At 39.5% G+C, this 17,194-nt stretch overlaps 2 protein-coding genes across 2 annotated transcripts; one reads left to right on the forward strand and one right to left on the reverse strand.

The window, feature by feature from the left end:
* The first annotated feature begins 534 nt into the window (after positions 1 to 534).
* LOC139122811 (dickkopf-related protein 2-like) lies at positions 535 to 6,279 on the forward strand. The gene is made up of 3 exons (XM_070688573.1): positions 535 to 1,295; positions 3,471 to 3,720; positions 4,723 to 6,279. Exons 1-3 carry the CDS (start codon positions 1,119 to 1,121, stop codon positions 4,971 to 4,973), a joined length of 678 nt encoding a protein of 225 aa, XP_070544674.1. The 5' UTR covers positions 535 to 1,118; the 3' UTR covers positions 4,974 to 6,279.
* A 5,691-nt stretch (positions 6,280 to 11,970) lies between these two features.
* LOC139122812 (uncharacterized) lies at positions 11,971 to 16,755 on the reverse strand. Its single transcript, XM_070688574.1, has 3 exons — positions 16,575 to 16,755; positions 16,044 to 16,349; positions 11,971 to 15,150 (listed from the first exon to the last, which is right to left on the reverse strand). The coding sequence occupies exons 1-3, from the start codon at positions 16,645 to 16,647 to the stop codon at positions 14,009 to 14,011; spliced, it is 1,521 nt and encodes a 506-aa protein (XP_070544675.1). The 5' UTR covers positions 16,648 to 16,755; the 3' UTR covers positions 11,971 to 14,008.
* Positions 16,756 to 17,194: the final 439 nt, after the last annotated feature.

Consider the following 17,194-nt stretch of genomic DNA (forward strand, 5'->3'; position numbering starts at 1 on the left):
ACTGTTGCTTGTCTATACTGACCATCATATCTTAACGATTGCGAAGGACTATCATAATTGCAGGCTTTGACGTGTATTGCTTGGCTTAGGATGATAAAGTTGATTTTTCCACGTCTTTATAGCAACTGCTGCAGGGTCTCTCGCCCTTCAAAGTTCTCCCCTTTTGAACTCTTTGAACCCGGCGATAAATACGCCGCGTCTAAGTTTCGCTAAGATTATTTGTAACACGGCTCGGTTAGCCAGAGATTCTTCTTTGGCGCGTTGAATGTATTAAACAGTATGTATCATTTTAATAGCGGTTTCATACGGTGTCGCTGTGTGCAGCGAATGTATTTAGCACGGTGATTTACAGCAATGCCAACCATGACTCATTCGCTGTGAAACTTAACAACCGCTAGGACTCCGCAGTGCCAACAAGTCAATCCGTTAGAAATGCTAGCACAGTTTCTTCCTCAAGAACTTGGAACAATGCCCGTGGAAGGCTTTACTTTCCGTCCCTTTCTATTTCGCCGACTCTCTACAGGGCGGGACGACACCACAAAAGACGCGCCCACTATGGAGACAGGTCCGTGTCTTGTGTTAACTTCGCTAATTGTTTTAACGTACAATACTGAATACCCGACCACCTAGGTGGCACATTATTTCTACAAGTGATGACGTCACGTCCAAGTCGCTGCCTGAATTACGATAGCAAATGGGTGTTTATTCAAGCCCTCTTTGTCGGTTTCTTTTTATGTATTTGTAATCGCCGGGATGAAAGGGCGACTAATTGCTCTCGTGTCGCATGAAGCGATATTTAACGCCGCCTTGCAAACACCACAATTCAGTTGTGGTTTGCTGGTTCTCTTGTCGCGATCTCTCTCCTGACACTCTCGCTCAGCTTGCGAGACACTCCAACAGATCGTCGACGAATCGCCGTCCAAGTCTAGTCAAGTTCACAGCTATCACTCACCTTGAAATTTACTACCACGTACTAAAACAGGTGTATAAATGCCATGCCTCGCGTAATTTAGTGCAGTCGCAGGGAACGATCTCACCGCACACGTTTTATTATCTGTGGGATTTCCGTTTAACGCTTTGTATAGCAAAAACCACAAAAGTCGATTTTATACAGCACCATGGTCAGAAACATTTTGTACCGGACTCTCTTAATAGTTTACGCGGCGGTGCTGTGCTGGCAACTTGTTAGCGCCATACACATACCCGATTATGTCTACAGTAGGAGTGAGGAGCTTGATTCTGAAGAAATAATTATACAGACACCAAACTTTACCGATATTCAAGTACGGCCAATGGTAAGTAAATTTCTTTAATTACGTGCCTTAATTTCCATTCAATAATTTGACCAAAAAATCGAAGCCCAGATTCGCTTGACACAGAAATGTTACACTGAGATTTCATTTTGACGGCGTGTTTTTTCAAACCTATTTAATTGCCTCGACTCGACAGCTATCGCTGTACAAGTCATCTAAGTTTACATTTTTATCAATTTTCGCCGAATTTGATTCGGAGTAAGAATCCCCGCTTTGTTGAATAGCTTCGGCGTGTTCGGTTTCAAAGTAACATGCCACTTAAGTTTTGATCTTTTTATTAATACCCATGACCTCTGACAAAATACTCACACCGGAACACTCCTTCGGTAGACATCAGAGAAACCCTAGAGGTAGCGGCGTATCTATCGATATCACTGTTAAATCCAGACTGATTTTCTGAATTATTTTGGTCACCAATACAGGCTTACTTGTTTGGCAACATATTTGTGGCGGATATCATGTATACAATCTTTTAAACTGTGCCAGTCAGATTTTTGCGTGTCACTTTTCTATCTACCGTCAACATTGCAATCGCGATCTCACGCGTGTCCGCAGATACAGACTGTACATGCTACAGAAAGACTATTCAATCGTTTGTGGAGGTTGTTGTTGGAAAACAGTTATCTTTGTTGGTTTAATAGCGTAGGAAAACACAAACACCTTGTTCGACAAGCGCACTGGTTTTACTCTGTATCGTAGTGTACTCTGTTTTGAGGCGTGTCGGTTTTGCCGGACGGCATGTGTGTTGCCACCGTCAAACACACTGTTGTTCCCAGCACAAAGACGTCACTTCAACTTTGTCCCGGTGAGAAAGACTCACTTGTCGGCCCCCTTGGTCTCACAATAAATCGTTCCAATTCTCCCCTATTTAATTTCAAATTGGCACTGTCTTTGTTTTGTACCCAAAGTATCGCGTAAAGCGGGCACTTTTCACTTTGTCGGCAAGTCTGGAAGAAGATGCAACGCCCTTTCCCGCTGTATGGGTCCGTGAACATCTTAATGGTGCGATAGTGCCGCCGACAACATGCCATTACTGCGATTGTGGAACGTTTGAATTCTTCGAGGAGTCTGTGTGACACGCCCACTGAGTGTCTCACACCTCCTTTTGAACTCCATTGAATCGTTTCATTCAATAGCATAAATTAAGAAAGCTAACCCCATTACAAACCTATCTGCGTCAGTACAAATTTTCTATACAAGGAGTATGATTTCGTCAGACGTCGGAAGTTCTACCGTTTATTTATCTAATTGATTTGATTGAACATATAACTCCGTGGGTTAGGAGGTCAGCCGTCTATTCGCTCCATTTTGCCTTGTTCTCAGTGAAACCATGCTCTTCTTTGCTACCATGACCAAACGTGTGAACTTACACAATTACCTAAGCATGTATGCATACAAATACACATACGTACATACATAAATACATACATACATACATACATACATACATACATACATACATACATACATACATACATACATACATACATACATACATACATACATACATACATACATAGGCCTGAGCTCGAATCGCTTCTGTCGAAGATTTATAAGTTTTTTATAAGTTTTATTTCAAACAACACCATTGCTTGATAGTTAGCTGGATTAATTACGCAGTCACATGTGGAGAATCATGCATGTTTCCATACTTTGGACACTGTGCACCTTATCAGACAGAGATGACACACCCCATCACGACTCGTCCATCATCAGGAACAACTTTTCACAGTTCCAACTGAGTAAACTTACTCAACTTGCATTGATTGATTTGTCACTTCCTGTAAAGTGAAGTCAACCTATTAGTCCGTGGGAAGGAAGGATATATGGCATTTTGACAAAGAGGGAATTCGCTTGTCAAAGTCACGCTCTGTGACAGTTAAACTGTCTTTGTATTTACATCTCTTTCCTCGTTGAACTGAATAATTAATCCTCAGTGTCAATCGAATAGAAACAAATCGTCTATTTTTAGAAAACCAAACCCGAGTCGACAGGATGTACAGAAAGGGAAGCGGAACCATCACGGACATTAATTTGACATTTGATTAATATATTAAATATTCAAAGCTTCTCAGAATGGAATAATTTATTCTATTCTAAGTATAGACAAGAAGAAACGAATATACCTTAACTGGTATATTTATCTTTCGTTCTCAGCACGAGTGTACAGATGACCGTAATTGCGACCAGCAAGAGTTCTGTCACGCCGGAGAGGGGCACAGAGTCTGCCTCCCCTGCCGGCGCAACCGTCGCCGTTGCCATAGGGACTCCATGTGTTGCGGAAGGTCGACGTGCAGAAGAGGGGTTTGCTTGCACCCCTCCAAACACGGCCAGGGCCACGTAGATGCCATCAGCTCCAGTGAGGAAGATAGTATATCACAACACACAAAAGATGAAATTTTCACAGGTATGCCAAATTTGCGCCAGTTTTTTTCCCTTTATCAAAGAATATCAGAATCCGAATTTCCGAATTTTTCCCTTTGTCAATGAATATCCGAATTTTCAAGCGTTCAGGGTCCTTCGTCTTATCGCCCGTTCGCCTTCAATTTATGTATTTATATACTTAAGGTTGAAGTAGGAATAAAACAGTAAAAATAGACGTTGCAATATGTGACATGGCTCTGAGAAGTAGGTCAGATAGGTCGGTGAGTGTTGCCGCTTCCTTGATCGAATAAAAGTTTGCTAGTCTTATAGTAAGGAAGCCTGCATAGTAGTCTACGAATACAGTTCTTCAGAAGTACACGTGGGCTCCACAGTTGTCTATTCACTGAAAAATTCAGTCGTGCAAGGGTACTCCGCCAACCCAGATAGCAACTATGAAGGGAGGAAGAGGGTGGTGTGGTGGTGGGGGGGGGGGGGGGGGGTGCGGAGCATCCGTACACGACTATTTTTTTCTGTCTCTACTGTTGTTAACACTGAGAGATTCCAAGGGAATATTCAGGGAATCTCATTTGTCACAAGATACTTTGAACTGGACACTCTTGCTAAATTGGAAACAGCAATTTTGGGTTGCATTTACGACATTGAATTCGCACTTTATCTTGAACTTGTTTCAAAACAAAGCACGTTTGACTTATTGCGAGTCACAAAAACGTTTAAGGTCGAAAGGTTTCGACTATGGAAGGTCGGATAAACGGAAACACATACATTTATTTTCTTTGGTCCCTATCACTGACATTACGAAGGATTTATTATGGAAGGAGAAACTCTGTACGTAGCGATAACGAAAACAAACCAAAGATTTATCTGGGACGCTATGTACTTTAATCCACGGGGCTTTCATTGTTGAAGATCTGAGCACACTTTCAGCAAATAGACCCAGGTTGTCCACTTTCCATGGTCGATTGAAATATGTGATTGGAAGGATGCAAGTAATATGACGCATATTCTTTTCTGATCTCCGTTACAGCGCACGAAGGGGCGCCTTGTAACCACAAGAATGACTGTATGCCAGGACTGTGTTGTGCCCACCATTTCTGGAGGAGAATATGTAAGCGAATCCTAGATGAAGATGACGTGTGCACAAAGCCATCCAAGCGCCAACGACATCTGCCGGCGTTTGAACGGTGTCCGTGTGGAGAAGGACTTTCGTGCAAGAGAGACCCCTCAGGCGAATCGAGGTTACACACTTGTCAACGTATGAAACACAGAACAACCTGAGTTGACCCGCTGCCCATAATATCAGACATTGAAATGTAGAAAGTATATGTTTTGATCAAGGTGCAATGTATGTAGAATATACGAAATAGTCACAGCCCAAAGCACGACGCCAGCACTACACTGAGTGACCAATGACCGTTTTCCTAAGCTATTAAGTATTGGACACCACTCATGTAACACGTTATTTTCCGCATAAATAACGGAACGATGTCTGTTCTACGATAATTAGGATTCGTCTCGTGTTTGGTCACATGATAGTCACATGATAGTAAAGTATTGGTTGATATTTTGTATATTACAAAACGACAGAGTAATTATTTCCTCCGATGATGTGTAGTCGGTTAGTGTATATCTATCGACGATGCGACTACCACTGGTCGTTTTATCTGTAGCAATGCTGTAATTCTTGTATACTTTTTTGAAGAAAAGACTATACATAATATTTATCTTATTGTAAATGAAAGTGGAGAGACGAGAAACTTGTAGCACACTTATAATTATTTCCGTTGACAATTGTAGTCTGATCATCTGTCAGAATCTCGATATTGAGTGCTATGGCACAAACACTCATTTACTTGGGCTCAGTGTAATCACAATGGACCGTAATTCGAGATTGCCAGAGTTCACTGGGGCCGATATTCGGTCTATGCTATTACTCTACAAGAATTTTTTGTCCGGGAACGAGGTAGCTGTGAAATATTCGGCGTTGAGTCTGATATGAGATTTTCTTAAAAGACAGTAAGAAGAGCGATCTGAGTAACTGCCAGAGTAAAGTTTAAATATATGCTTTGATAAAGGTTAAACGGAGAGGATAGAAATACGTGTATAAAAGGAAGCTAAGGGTTCATCATTTATTTAAAAAGGTCAGGGGTCACTTCCTTGATGAAAATCCCATGAAACTGCACTTTTAAGTTTGAATGAACACAACTCAAATTTTCAGAATTTTTATGTATGTAACTGTTAATATCCGTGAACTGTACAGCAAAGTTTTGTTTTAGAAATAGCTGTAAAGTTGAAAGTTTGAAAGAGATGATAACACATGACGAAAACTCTGGCTTACAACAATCTTCTGTTGAATTCACAATGTTGTCGGTTTCCAGCTGTCTAAATGAACAACGCAAGAGGGAGTTCATTGGTCTCTTAGAATTAGACATAGCAGGACTAGGTACATGGACGTGTTCAATCAGTTGGATTGAGTTACTGCCCTTTAAGTATTCTCTGTTATTCAAGATCGAATATGTACAGTCAGCCAAATATATGTGATGAAATAAAAACAGAGAACTTACAGAATTCTGGAATGTTAAAATGACATCGGAGTGTTCAGTTATTGTATCGACTGTTATTCTAGCAAGACAACAATCACCATGGTAGCTTTAGTAAATGGCTATCATATGATAGTGCATCGATATCAACGTATGTATGTCAAGTCAAGTCAAGTCAAGTCAAGTTTATTTCAGTACTTATGGCCACCGGCCAAAATGTACAAAAATATAAGTAATATAGTACATGGGTCACTGGGAAAAAGTAACTTACAATAACACCTGATCATAAAAACTAATCACAAAACAGACGACAAGATCAAGTAGAGTTTACATTACTCATATAGTCGTCTCTACGCTTCATTGCAAAAAATATATATCTACTGAGTTGTCTTAGAGTTTTTAAATTATCTGCTGACATCAACAAAGTAAACTTATATAAAACAGGAGGGTTGTAATAATAGCGTGATATAAACTTTGTCCTCAGATCTTGATACCTGGGACATACAGGTAAAAAATGGAATTCATCTTCCACTTGGTTCATGGAACTGTCTAAACGTGGGGTTTTGTTCCATTGTCCTGTTTCTATTTTAAAGAGGCACTCCCACTTGGTAACATTTTTAAAATACATTTTTTTCATGCCAATGGTCGATATTTGACGTGGCGACTGCGCGCGGATCCCGAGATATCGATAAAAACATGTCATTTCCCGAGCGTATTTTTCACATCCCGAAGGTTTGCGATCGTTTCTGATTTCGACCCGAAATCCCCCGAAGGTTTGTTGTTGTGCTGATTGACGATATTCTAGGGAGTCTACAATAAGTTCGAACGACGCGATTAATTTACTTCCCACTACAAAGACTTTGTATACAGTATTATGCCTTTACCTCAGGTAAGTTTTGTAAAACTTCTCCTTAGTTTTTGTCGCTTTCATTATTCTAAATCAGTTGTATTATATGTTTAACTAATACCACATAAACATCAGTTTTTACGTGTCAAATATTAGCCGCCTCCGATGACTACATTTTGTCGTCTGCCACACTGTACGCCGCGCTCATGGTATGCGTCTATGCATACCAAGCGGCGGCCGCTATGTATCAACCACACATAACTGTGCTAGTCACCTATGCGAATTCTGGTGGAATCAGCAAAAATTGTTTTTCGTTTACGCCAATTCAGTAAGACTCAGCTTTCTCCCACGGGACATGACCGATCACCGACGCATACTGTGGCGTACAGCAGCGTCAGCATAGACTCGTACTCCATAGCTTAGTTGACAATGGCCCTAGTGCCGAACGTTCGATGTTCGGAAGCTGAATTTAGGTGGGCCACCGGAATTCAAACCTTTACTTTTTTAAAGACATGTTTTTATCGATATCTCGGGATCCGCGCGCAGTCGCCACGTCAAATATCGACCATTGGCATTAAACAAATGTGCTTTAAAAATGTTACCAAATGGGAGTGCCACTTTAAGGGAATGGGCTGAGGTTCTGAATTTGCAGAGAGCTAATCTGAACACAGGTTTTTCAAGGTGTAATAAGTATGGTTCTAGGCAAAGTTCCTTCTTGAATGTGGAGTAAAAATACAATCTGCTGGTATCTCTTAAATGCTCTGACCATTGCTGTATCTCAACATCTATACATCGTTGCTTAAATAATTTTAAAAATCTTATTTCGTCGCCAACACCCTGGTTTTCCCATACTTCTCCAAAGCCATAGCTTTGTAGTAGTAACTTGATATTTTTCGCCCAAAAGTTATAACGCTGTACATCTATTTTACTTATTTGGAATTCATAACATTTGAAAGCTATTCTATTTTTATCCATTCTTAACAATCTCAGCCAATATTTGAATCAGATGATTTTACAATACCTATATACATACATGGAAACTCGACCTAGTTCACCCTTCATTGCACTTGTTGATGTATTACTGTATAATTTCAAAACCGAACGCATCACTTTGTTGTGGACTTTTTCAATATCTGGGGCTGGATGAAAACCCCAGATTTCCGAACAATAGTGTAAAATGGGAAGTATTTTGGCATCAAAAAGCTTAAGAGCAATATTAACTGGAAGAGTACCAAATTTACACAAAGAACTTGATAAACAAAAAAGCGCTCTACTAGCTTGCTCACTAAGCGCTTTTTGGGCTTGGAACCAAAGACCTGTCCACGAAAAAACTACACCTAAATAACTGTAAAAAGAAGTAACTGATATCCTGTGCCCATTATACAACCATTTTTCGTAGTTTTTCAAAGACCCTCCCCTTCTAAAGACAATAATTTTAGTTTTATCAATATTCACGGAAAGCTTCCACTTACAACAATATTCATGAAGCTGATTGAGAAGACGTTGTAATCCAATTCTTGAGGAACTGACAAGAGTTAAGTCATCGGCGAACAACAAATAAATAATTTTTAGAATACCGATTTCGACACCAGAAAACTGGTGAGTATTGGCCAGAGTAAGACCAATGTCATTAATGAAAATACAAAACAAAAGAGGAGAGAGAACAGAGCCTTGTTGGACGCCAAAACTACACTCAAACATGTCAGTTATACCCTTCGTAGTCCTAACACATGATTTGACCTTTTTATACATTGAAGCAAGTACATCATAAATTTTACATTTCATGCCACATTTTAAAAGTTTGTAAAACATACAACAATGGTCAATGCGATCGAACGCCTTTTCAAAATCGATAAATGCTACATAAAGTCGGCCTTTTCTGTGAGCTAAATAGTTGGATACAATGGTATGTAAAATAAAAATTCAACGTATGTATGGGTACAGTGAGTAGAGAAATATGATATGAATAAAATAATGGTCATGCCTTACATTTTGAGATACATCGCATATAAATATACTATATCCATTTGATTGTGTGCAGTTCACATCGCTCTACAGAAAACCTCAGTCTTAAAATATGTATGGACCCTAATTGACACTGGAGCATTGCCAGCTATTTCTAAGATTTCTAAAACACTACTGTTTACAAGGTATGAAGAAAGATATCTACTGGTGATTAGGCAATAAAGGTACGCAATGATTTGTCAAAAGCACGAAGAAAAGCTGATGAGTCAGCATTTTGTCCGCAGGTACTTTTATACAGAAAGGAAAAATCTCGCCATTTTATCTTGAAATCTAGCACGATGGCACCACTGTTTGAATATGTCTTTTTCAAAAAGACCTCATCGAAGCCTGTGAAAACAGCAATAATACAAGGATGTTCTTGGATTAAAACAAATGGAATTGGCTGATAGTACGTTATCTATGGATCAAACCCTACCAATAAACTGACGTCAAATGTCAAATGGTTTTTGTCAAGGAGTAAACAATAATACATAATTTTGAATCTACCCTGGTAAATTTCTGATGTTTGCTAACATGATTTTTATGGTCTACGTACATAAATTGTCGGATGGAACATTTATTTTTAAACAGTACCCATATACAAGAATACAGATATGAAACACATGTCTACATTTAGAAGATTCGCATATGCGAATTTTTTTTTGAAAATATTTCCATTTTTCTCCAAAAAAGAAAAAAACTCTGAAAAGCTTTTCCACCTGTATGAGAACTTTTGAAGTTTAAAGAGGGAGATATCATTCAAGTTTCGAATTGAAAATGAAATTTATTTAATGTGTGTTTTGGGGTAAGATTTCTGATTTTTGATCAAAATATTTTCCGTGTAACAGGTCATTCAGTGGGTTTTGCCTCAAGTTTTCTAGGGATTACCTCACAGCGATTTGAAGAAACGATGATGAAATTTACTGGAGTTTTTGCTAATTATCCTACTTTTGGTCAAAAATGTACTGTAAACCGTTCAAGCAATAGTTTTAGATATTTTTGTAGGGTCCTTGTAGGATTTCAAGAAATAGAGAATGAACACCAGAGCATCATCGATGTCTACATGAAGGAAACTTGGAATATAAAATATAGAAAGCAGACATATTAGCAGAAACTCAGACTAATGGTTTATATGACGTAAATTCATGTAAAGGCACCATAAAACAAGGTACAGTGAAATATTGCCTCATATCTTGCGTCAAAGTATAAAATTAATAACAATGACGCAAGGAGGAAATTGAGACCGATCGGAACGAGAGCAAGATTCGGCAACTACGTTGGTTTGTAATGATTTGTAAGACTAAAGACAGGTTGAACCAGCTTACCTTTATGTCAGCTCCTCTCCTATGCTTTTTGCATGTTCCAGCACGCCCTCAGCGACTTGAGGTGTTATCTGTAGGAATACTAGATGTGTACGTGAGGGCGCTACAACAAAGGTAGGGAAGATCATGTTGCAGATGTTTCTTAAATTTGAGAACTCGCTTTCGATGTAAAGGTTTACGCTGCATTTCACTTGCAGGTTGGGGCATTTTCATCTTATTTCATAGCGGTGATTTGTACCGCATAAAAGTTTAGGGTGGTGTTTGGGTTTACGAGCTTCTTGTAGTTTGAGCGATTTTGTTGCGGGGGAGCCACAGCTTCTCCAATTATTTTAAACATTTCGAGAACTTTGAAGTGGTCTGTAAACATTTATTAACCTGGCACAAGTTCCATTTATTGGTCGTGTACTCGGAAACTATCAAAGTATATCCATTTCAAAGGCACGTAAAAGTTCGACAGGTGTAACAATAGGCATACCTGAAGTTGTTAATTTATCGCTAAGGCCCGCCTGCTAGACTGGTCACATGCAGTGCAATCGAGTATTTCCGCCTTGCCTAGGGGTTGGAACACTTCTCGAGTACAATAACTTTTTCTAACAACGCCCCTCATTGTACAACCGTTTACCAGCATCGCGTAGATCCATGAACATCTACCGGACATCACACAGTGGAACCGGATTCGTAGCTGCATTAATCGCCCTGAGAGACAGTAACTTTAGAACTACAGTCCTTTTAAGGTAACATGCGCCTCGAAAGTAAAAGACTTAAACTTTTGCTCAATCTTTCCTCAATGAAACTTTCAACCATTCTCTTACCAAAGCAAGAATAAAAATCAGGGGTCACCCTGTAAACTTTTGTACAATAGAGACAAATTGCCTAAGGTTTCCCGATATTTGAAATTCAAAATGGCCGCCATCCATGTGTTAGCTCTATGGGGAAATAGCATTTCCGATTTTCGAAAAAACTAAGATGGTGAAAATTTTTCTTTCATCAAGAGCTTTAACATGAGCCCCCACAAGTGGTAGGTCAGAAGAGAATTAATAAAATTTGAAAGCTCGAATTTCTGTCCTCGAGGTGCGTTCTATCTTTAACATCTACACGCTACAGCTTCAGTGACTGCAACTTTTAGTAATTGTCTTTCAGCTTTTTATCCTATATGTATCAACTGCAATTTCTTTGTCATCTCTCTAAATCATTATGAAATATTCAGTATTTGGTATGCAGATGCGGTGTGCCGGTGCGTTTCGAGCATTGTTAATGTTGACAACTGAATTCAAGTCCGGACCTAAATTCGATTATCAACACTAACAACGTAGGACACACATACTCTTATGTTGATATTCTGAATATCCGGTATTGCGACGCACTCAGGGAAGTAGACTACAAAACTCTGATTGACAAAAGCGACACAAAGTTTACCTAAAGAAATGTCAAAGGTCACACTGGCCATTTAAAGCTGACATCAATAGCTAACCACTCAAGGTGAAACATCCGCTTTCTAAAAAGTATAATTCTAAGACAACAAACACGCTCAATTGTACATTCCACGGAGGAGGCGTACTTTTGCTACGTAAAGAGGTGTTCTGATGTGGCAGAAAATTTATTTTTCCAGAATAAGGTTATCATTATTTGTATCTAGTACCAGTCACATCAAAGTGTAATCCGTTACAACCATAAAAAGATACAAATAACATTCTGTATACAGCATGTAAATGGTAGTAATATGAATACAGGCAGACGTTTACATCATCTCCTTTACACCATTGGTCAAAATAATGTTCTAACTCAAAGTTCTGTTTAATATTCATTAATCGTTGGTGGGATTAATTTTTACAGTGTCGATGACACATATGTCGCTCGTTCCGAATATTTGTTAGACCTGTCGTATCCATTGAGCCAAAATTAACGGACGAGGCTTAACTTTTGGCTTTCCTCTCGCCGTTGCCCATGAATAAACGTTGATGGTCATTCTAAATTATCACAAAGACCACAGAAGGTACAAGCATCCAAAGGAAAGTCGAAAAAACGGCAGATTTAAGCGCCTCGAAGTAAAAGACTTAAACTTTGACCAGAACTTTCCTCAAGCAAACTTTCAACCTTTCTCTTACAGAATCTAAAATAAAAATTTAGGGTCACAATGAAAATTGTGCAACTAGACAAAAAATTTACCAAAAATTTATCGACGCTAGAAATTCAAAATGTGTGCAATCTCTGTGTTAACTCTACGGGGAAAATTAAATTTCCGATTTTCGCAAAAATCAGTCTGTAAAAACTTTCTTTACTCGATAAGCTTCAAAATAAGCCCACATAAATGGTAGACCGAAAGGTATTGTTAAAGTTTTAGAGTCCCCGCGGCGCATCCTGCCTTAATATCCCATTGTAATTTAACTTGCAACAAAGGCGAAAAGGTAGACGACCCTATCAACATAAATGTCTTCCACCAAGTATTTTGCACCGACTGAAATTATGATATTGATCGCTTAATCTCGAACTCTTTGAGGATATTGTTAGCCCCTGCACCCATTTCTATTACATACAATTTGGTCTGATGTCTCCCAAAGTACTTTATTTCGATGGAAGAGAAACATTTTCACAAAGGGTCGCCTGACGATGAATTCTACAGTCATCAAAATTTGGGTTAAGCTGGCTGCCTGGTTTTCACAAACAAGGAAGTTAAAAAACCTTCCGCTTCTTCCCCATACTTCCGGTATCTGCGTATCGGGGGCTTTCGATCGACATTGTAGATGCTATAGCACAACAACAAGGCACACTGTAGAAACAAATTTGTATTTTTCGAAATGAATTGAAATCTTATGTATCCTCACATTTACCACAAACAGCTTACGACTAACCAAGGTTCAGTGCGTACACTAGCAGAACAACTTAAATCGGACATGACAGTCCAGGGGTGAGCTGCTATTCGAATATTGATAACTCTGGAACGTACGGGTAGACGATGACAGCGGTGAGTTTTTACAACTCTATTCCTGCGATCTGACGTGGGAAGATGATAATTGAATTCTGTATAAGGGCTCACTGACCATGCAGAAAACGATACACCGTCACCAGCAGGGTCGCCACCATCATTGTAATCATCACTAAGCGGTTGTCGCACAAAAAGAGGACGCCACCAATCACGATGCGAAACTTATTGCATTGCATTTGTAAACACGGCTGACATCAAGCCTTTTGTACCATAAACGGCTTTATTTAAATTTGTGACGACCAGGTAACCGAAAGACACACCTGTATATTTTTTCTGTTACAGAGCAGAAATAGTGTCACCATCTTTGTCATGTCAAGAGGCTGAACATTCTGACCATTATTTTAAAATGTTGCATATGCCGAATCAATCGTAATTTCTTCTCTATCTGTGTAAATTGAACAGCGAATGTCAAAGAGAGTACTTGTATGTCTTTGCAAAGAATTGCACAACCAAATGCGCCTCAAAAATCTCTGTAACCAGAAGAAAGAGATAAGAAAACCAAGCGGAAAATTTTGGGATAGCGCAAAGTTGCCTCCTTTCAGGAAAATGCAAAATATATGTATTTCACAAAAACAGAAAACTGATTTTTCAACGCCTCTCTATTATTTTGAAAAAAATCATACAGGTACATATGTATTATTGTAGAGACAAATACTGTCCTCAAACCAATATTTACCGTATTGCTCAACCGGAAAGGAAAATGCCACAAATATACTAATTCCTGTCAGAGCGACCATGGCCATTTCTGCGCTACTGTTCGAACCGCACTTCTTCTTTTCGACAAATTTCACAATCCAGCGCTTGCCACACCCTAGTTCGTAGTCGAGACAGTTCAAAAATTCATCCCAGACATAAGTGATATTTATGGAACCGACTGAAACCACAGGTATAATCAAAAACATGAGAATAGAATCCCAAACTGTGAGATTTATCAAAAGTGCGGGTATACGGAAGGTCTCTGTGTAATAATGGAATACACGGAAGTTCCAATACAAATGACAAGAACATTTAAAGATTGTAACGGACATTGTGACTGTCAGAAAGTGGGTTATTAAATTATTTAATCTTGTGAAGTCAAGAAAACTCTCCATTATTCTTCGGCGGATCACATCTCGACCAGGGTCACCGTCTTTAATCGCATTCTCTTCACCTCTCAAGCCTGCAGGTATTTGGTCGTAGTGCTGGGATCCAGTCGGCATTGTAGAAGTGAGAGTAACACATATTGACTTGAATTCTAACTGGACAGCCAACCTCAAAAGATAAATGACGTACCAGAACTCAGTAAACACCAATACACCCATCATGTCAACGATGCATCCAAACACTCCCCAGCCGCTGATCTCTGGGCAGTGGGCGCGAAAGATGGAGACCTGGAAACCTGCGTATAAGCCGATGAACTTCAAAACACAGAGGTTGTAAATCACACCACGGATTAGCAAACTTCGCTTCAAAGGCACGAACTTATCATTTGTTCGGTTCAAAAGACCATGAATGAAATCATTGGTTAGAGCACAGAACGCACTGGTGTCTATTGAAGGGGTTGTCACTTTACTGGAACTGAAAATGGCGTAACCTCGACAGACAGCGATCAATAATGGCGGCATGAAGAATGCAAGATAGTAGAAGAGGTACAGAATTTTACTCTGGTTTGCCCATCGAAAATACACCTTCTGCAGTGGCTGGAGAACGAATAGCAGAGTTAAAATACCACCGATCGTATAACAGATGACTTTGCGTACGATCTTTGTGTCCCGGCTGTCTGTGGAATAAGATATATAGTGTATAGATTAGCGCAACAGAACAAACTCTTTGAATGAGTTTTGGTCTTTAAAAACACAGATTACTGTTTGTCAATCATTTCTGGGTAATACGTGTCTGGGAAGTGAAAGCCTGTTTATATTCTACTCATGCTGCACCCGATATAACTTAAAGTATTTCTCCTCCATAATCGAAAATGAAAATCACGAGTTACCATTTTAAATTTTCTGATCTGTGAATCAAATGAAGTCACATTTGAGATTCAAAATGGCACCCACTCTTTATTGAAATTGTTTTTCCCCCGAATTTCTCAAAAGTCGATACAACGGCGGCGCGAAATTGCAGCGTGGACACGTACAATAATACGACTTGTTGACTAATCTGACGATATGTTTGCTCAATAACTTCCTCAAATAACCAAATGTGAGCGCGGTCTTATTGTTTGTTTGAGTAGTCTGGTCACATGACATTTAGTGTACATACCTGTAGCTTTCGAATTTTAAAAAAGAACGCAAAGCAAGCTAAACAACGAAACTAATGTCAAGAAGCTAGCTATCGACCAGTGTGATTGATTATCCTGAACATGCTATATGAAACATATACGACAACTCCATCAAAAACAAGTTAGACAAGTGTCAAGTTGAGTGGCAACTTAGGCGAGGCCTCTCTCACAGCAACCGAAGTAAAAGTACAGACTGGCAGAAATAAGTCTCATGTTATTGAAATACAGCTCTGTAGGCCCTATTAGGAAATCATTTGAGAGATGACTTTTTAAACAATGAACGTATTTTGTAAAGAAGATCATGTAAAGTTTGGACGGCGTACTATAGCTCTGTCACATCTGTGACACCCCTGGGCATAACAACTCCGAAAAGAAAGAAAAATCAAGCTTACAAAGCAGCCTCGTTTTCGGTCTCATATCTTCACATATGAAGCATTTCTGTAAATCGACGGTACCCTGTTCGTTCACCGAGCTGTACCGTTCAGAGTGGTTATCACTCGTGGTCGTTGACGGTAGTTCACACATGTCCCTGCCGCTTGCCTCCCGGGAGCATTTCAAACAGAGTCGCTGATTTTCAAAATGAAACATCGCTAGAAGAGACAGACTCATTCTGACCAGCTTGCGTGGAAGGCCGCCGGTCGATGACATTGTCGTTTTTTCTGTTCCATCGGCCATCAAACAGTATCGCACGCTTTTACCTTGGTGAAAATAATTCAGAAAACCTCAATGACACATTCTACGGCAAAACAACACGCGAGTACAGATACTAGATCAAAAGTGTACAAACCCGTTTTCACAAAACCCGTCGAAAATTCGAAGACAATTCTGACTAATATGGAAAAATCGATTCATCATCATATGGACTGTACGGCTGGCATGCCGTCGACACATTCATAGTCATTATAAAACTGGAGTTGCGTTACCTTTCGGCTCTTCGGTCTTGTCCTGTGAGACACTGCCATAACTAGTTTCCAGGTCAGCCATTTTTATGGACATTTTATACTGTTTGCCATAAATCCAACCAGTGAGATCGTCACGTAGCAAAGGAAGGTTGATGTATGTTGCTAGTTCGAAAAGAGAAGTGAGCACTTTCGTGTCGCTTACGAATTTAAGCATGCCTTTTAACAGCTGAGACAATCTTATTGTTGCACTGATACTTTCGTTTCCTCATACGTTTAGAACAATCTTACTTTTGATAATTAATCCTACACACATGACCAATAATGCTGACCCCTGGCGACACAATGAGAGATGGACCCCTCAGTTTGCGTAGGTAAAAGCCACAAATTCATTTCAAGAACTTAGAGACAACTCGAATTTTGAGGGATGGACCATTAATTCCTGGGAGGGAGAAATCTACAGAGCGGAAACTGCTGCACGAGTACGACCGCGCTACGTTTAAAAGTCACATGAAGGTCGACCGAAACAAGATGAGAGAATTAAAAAAAAAAAAAAAAAAAAAAATCCAAACAGGAAGAGGAATGGAGGTTTGGATAAGGTATGCACAATATGCAAAATCTAAAATTTTCGGAAGCGAAAAATT

This window comes from Ptychodera flava, chromosome 22, assembly GCF_041260155.1.
Source record: "Ptychodera flava strain L36383 chromosome 22, AS_Pfla_20210202, whole genome shotgun sequence".
Classification (NCBI taxonomy): domain Eukaryota; kingdom Metazoa; phylum Hemichordata; class Enteropneusta; family Ptychoderidae; genus Ptychodera; species Ptychodera flava.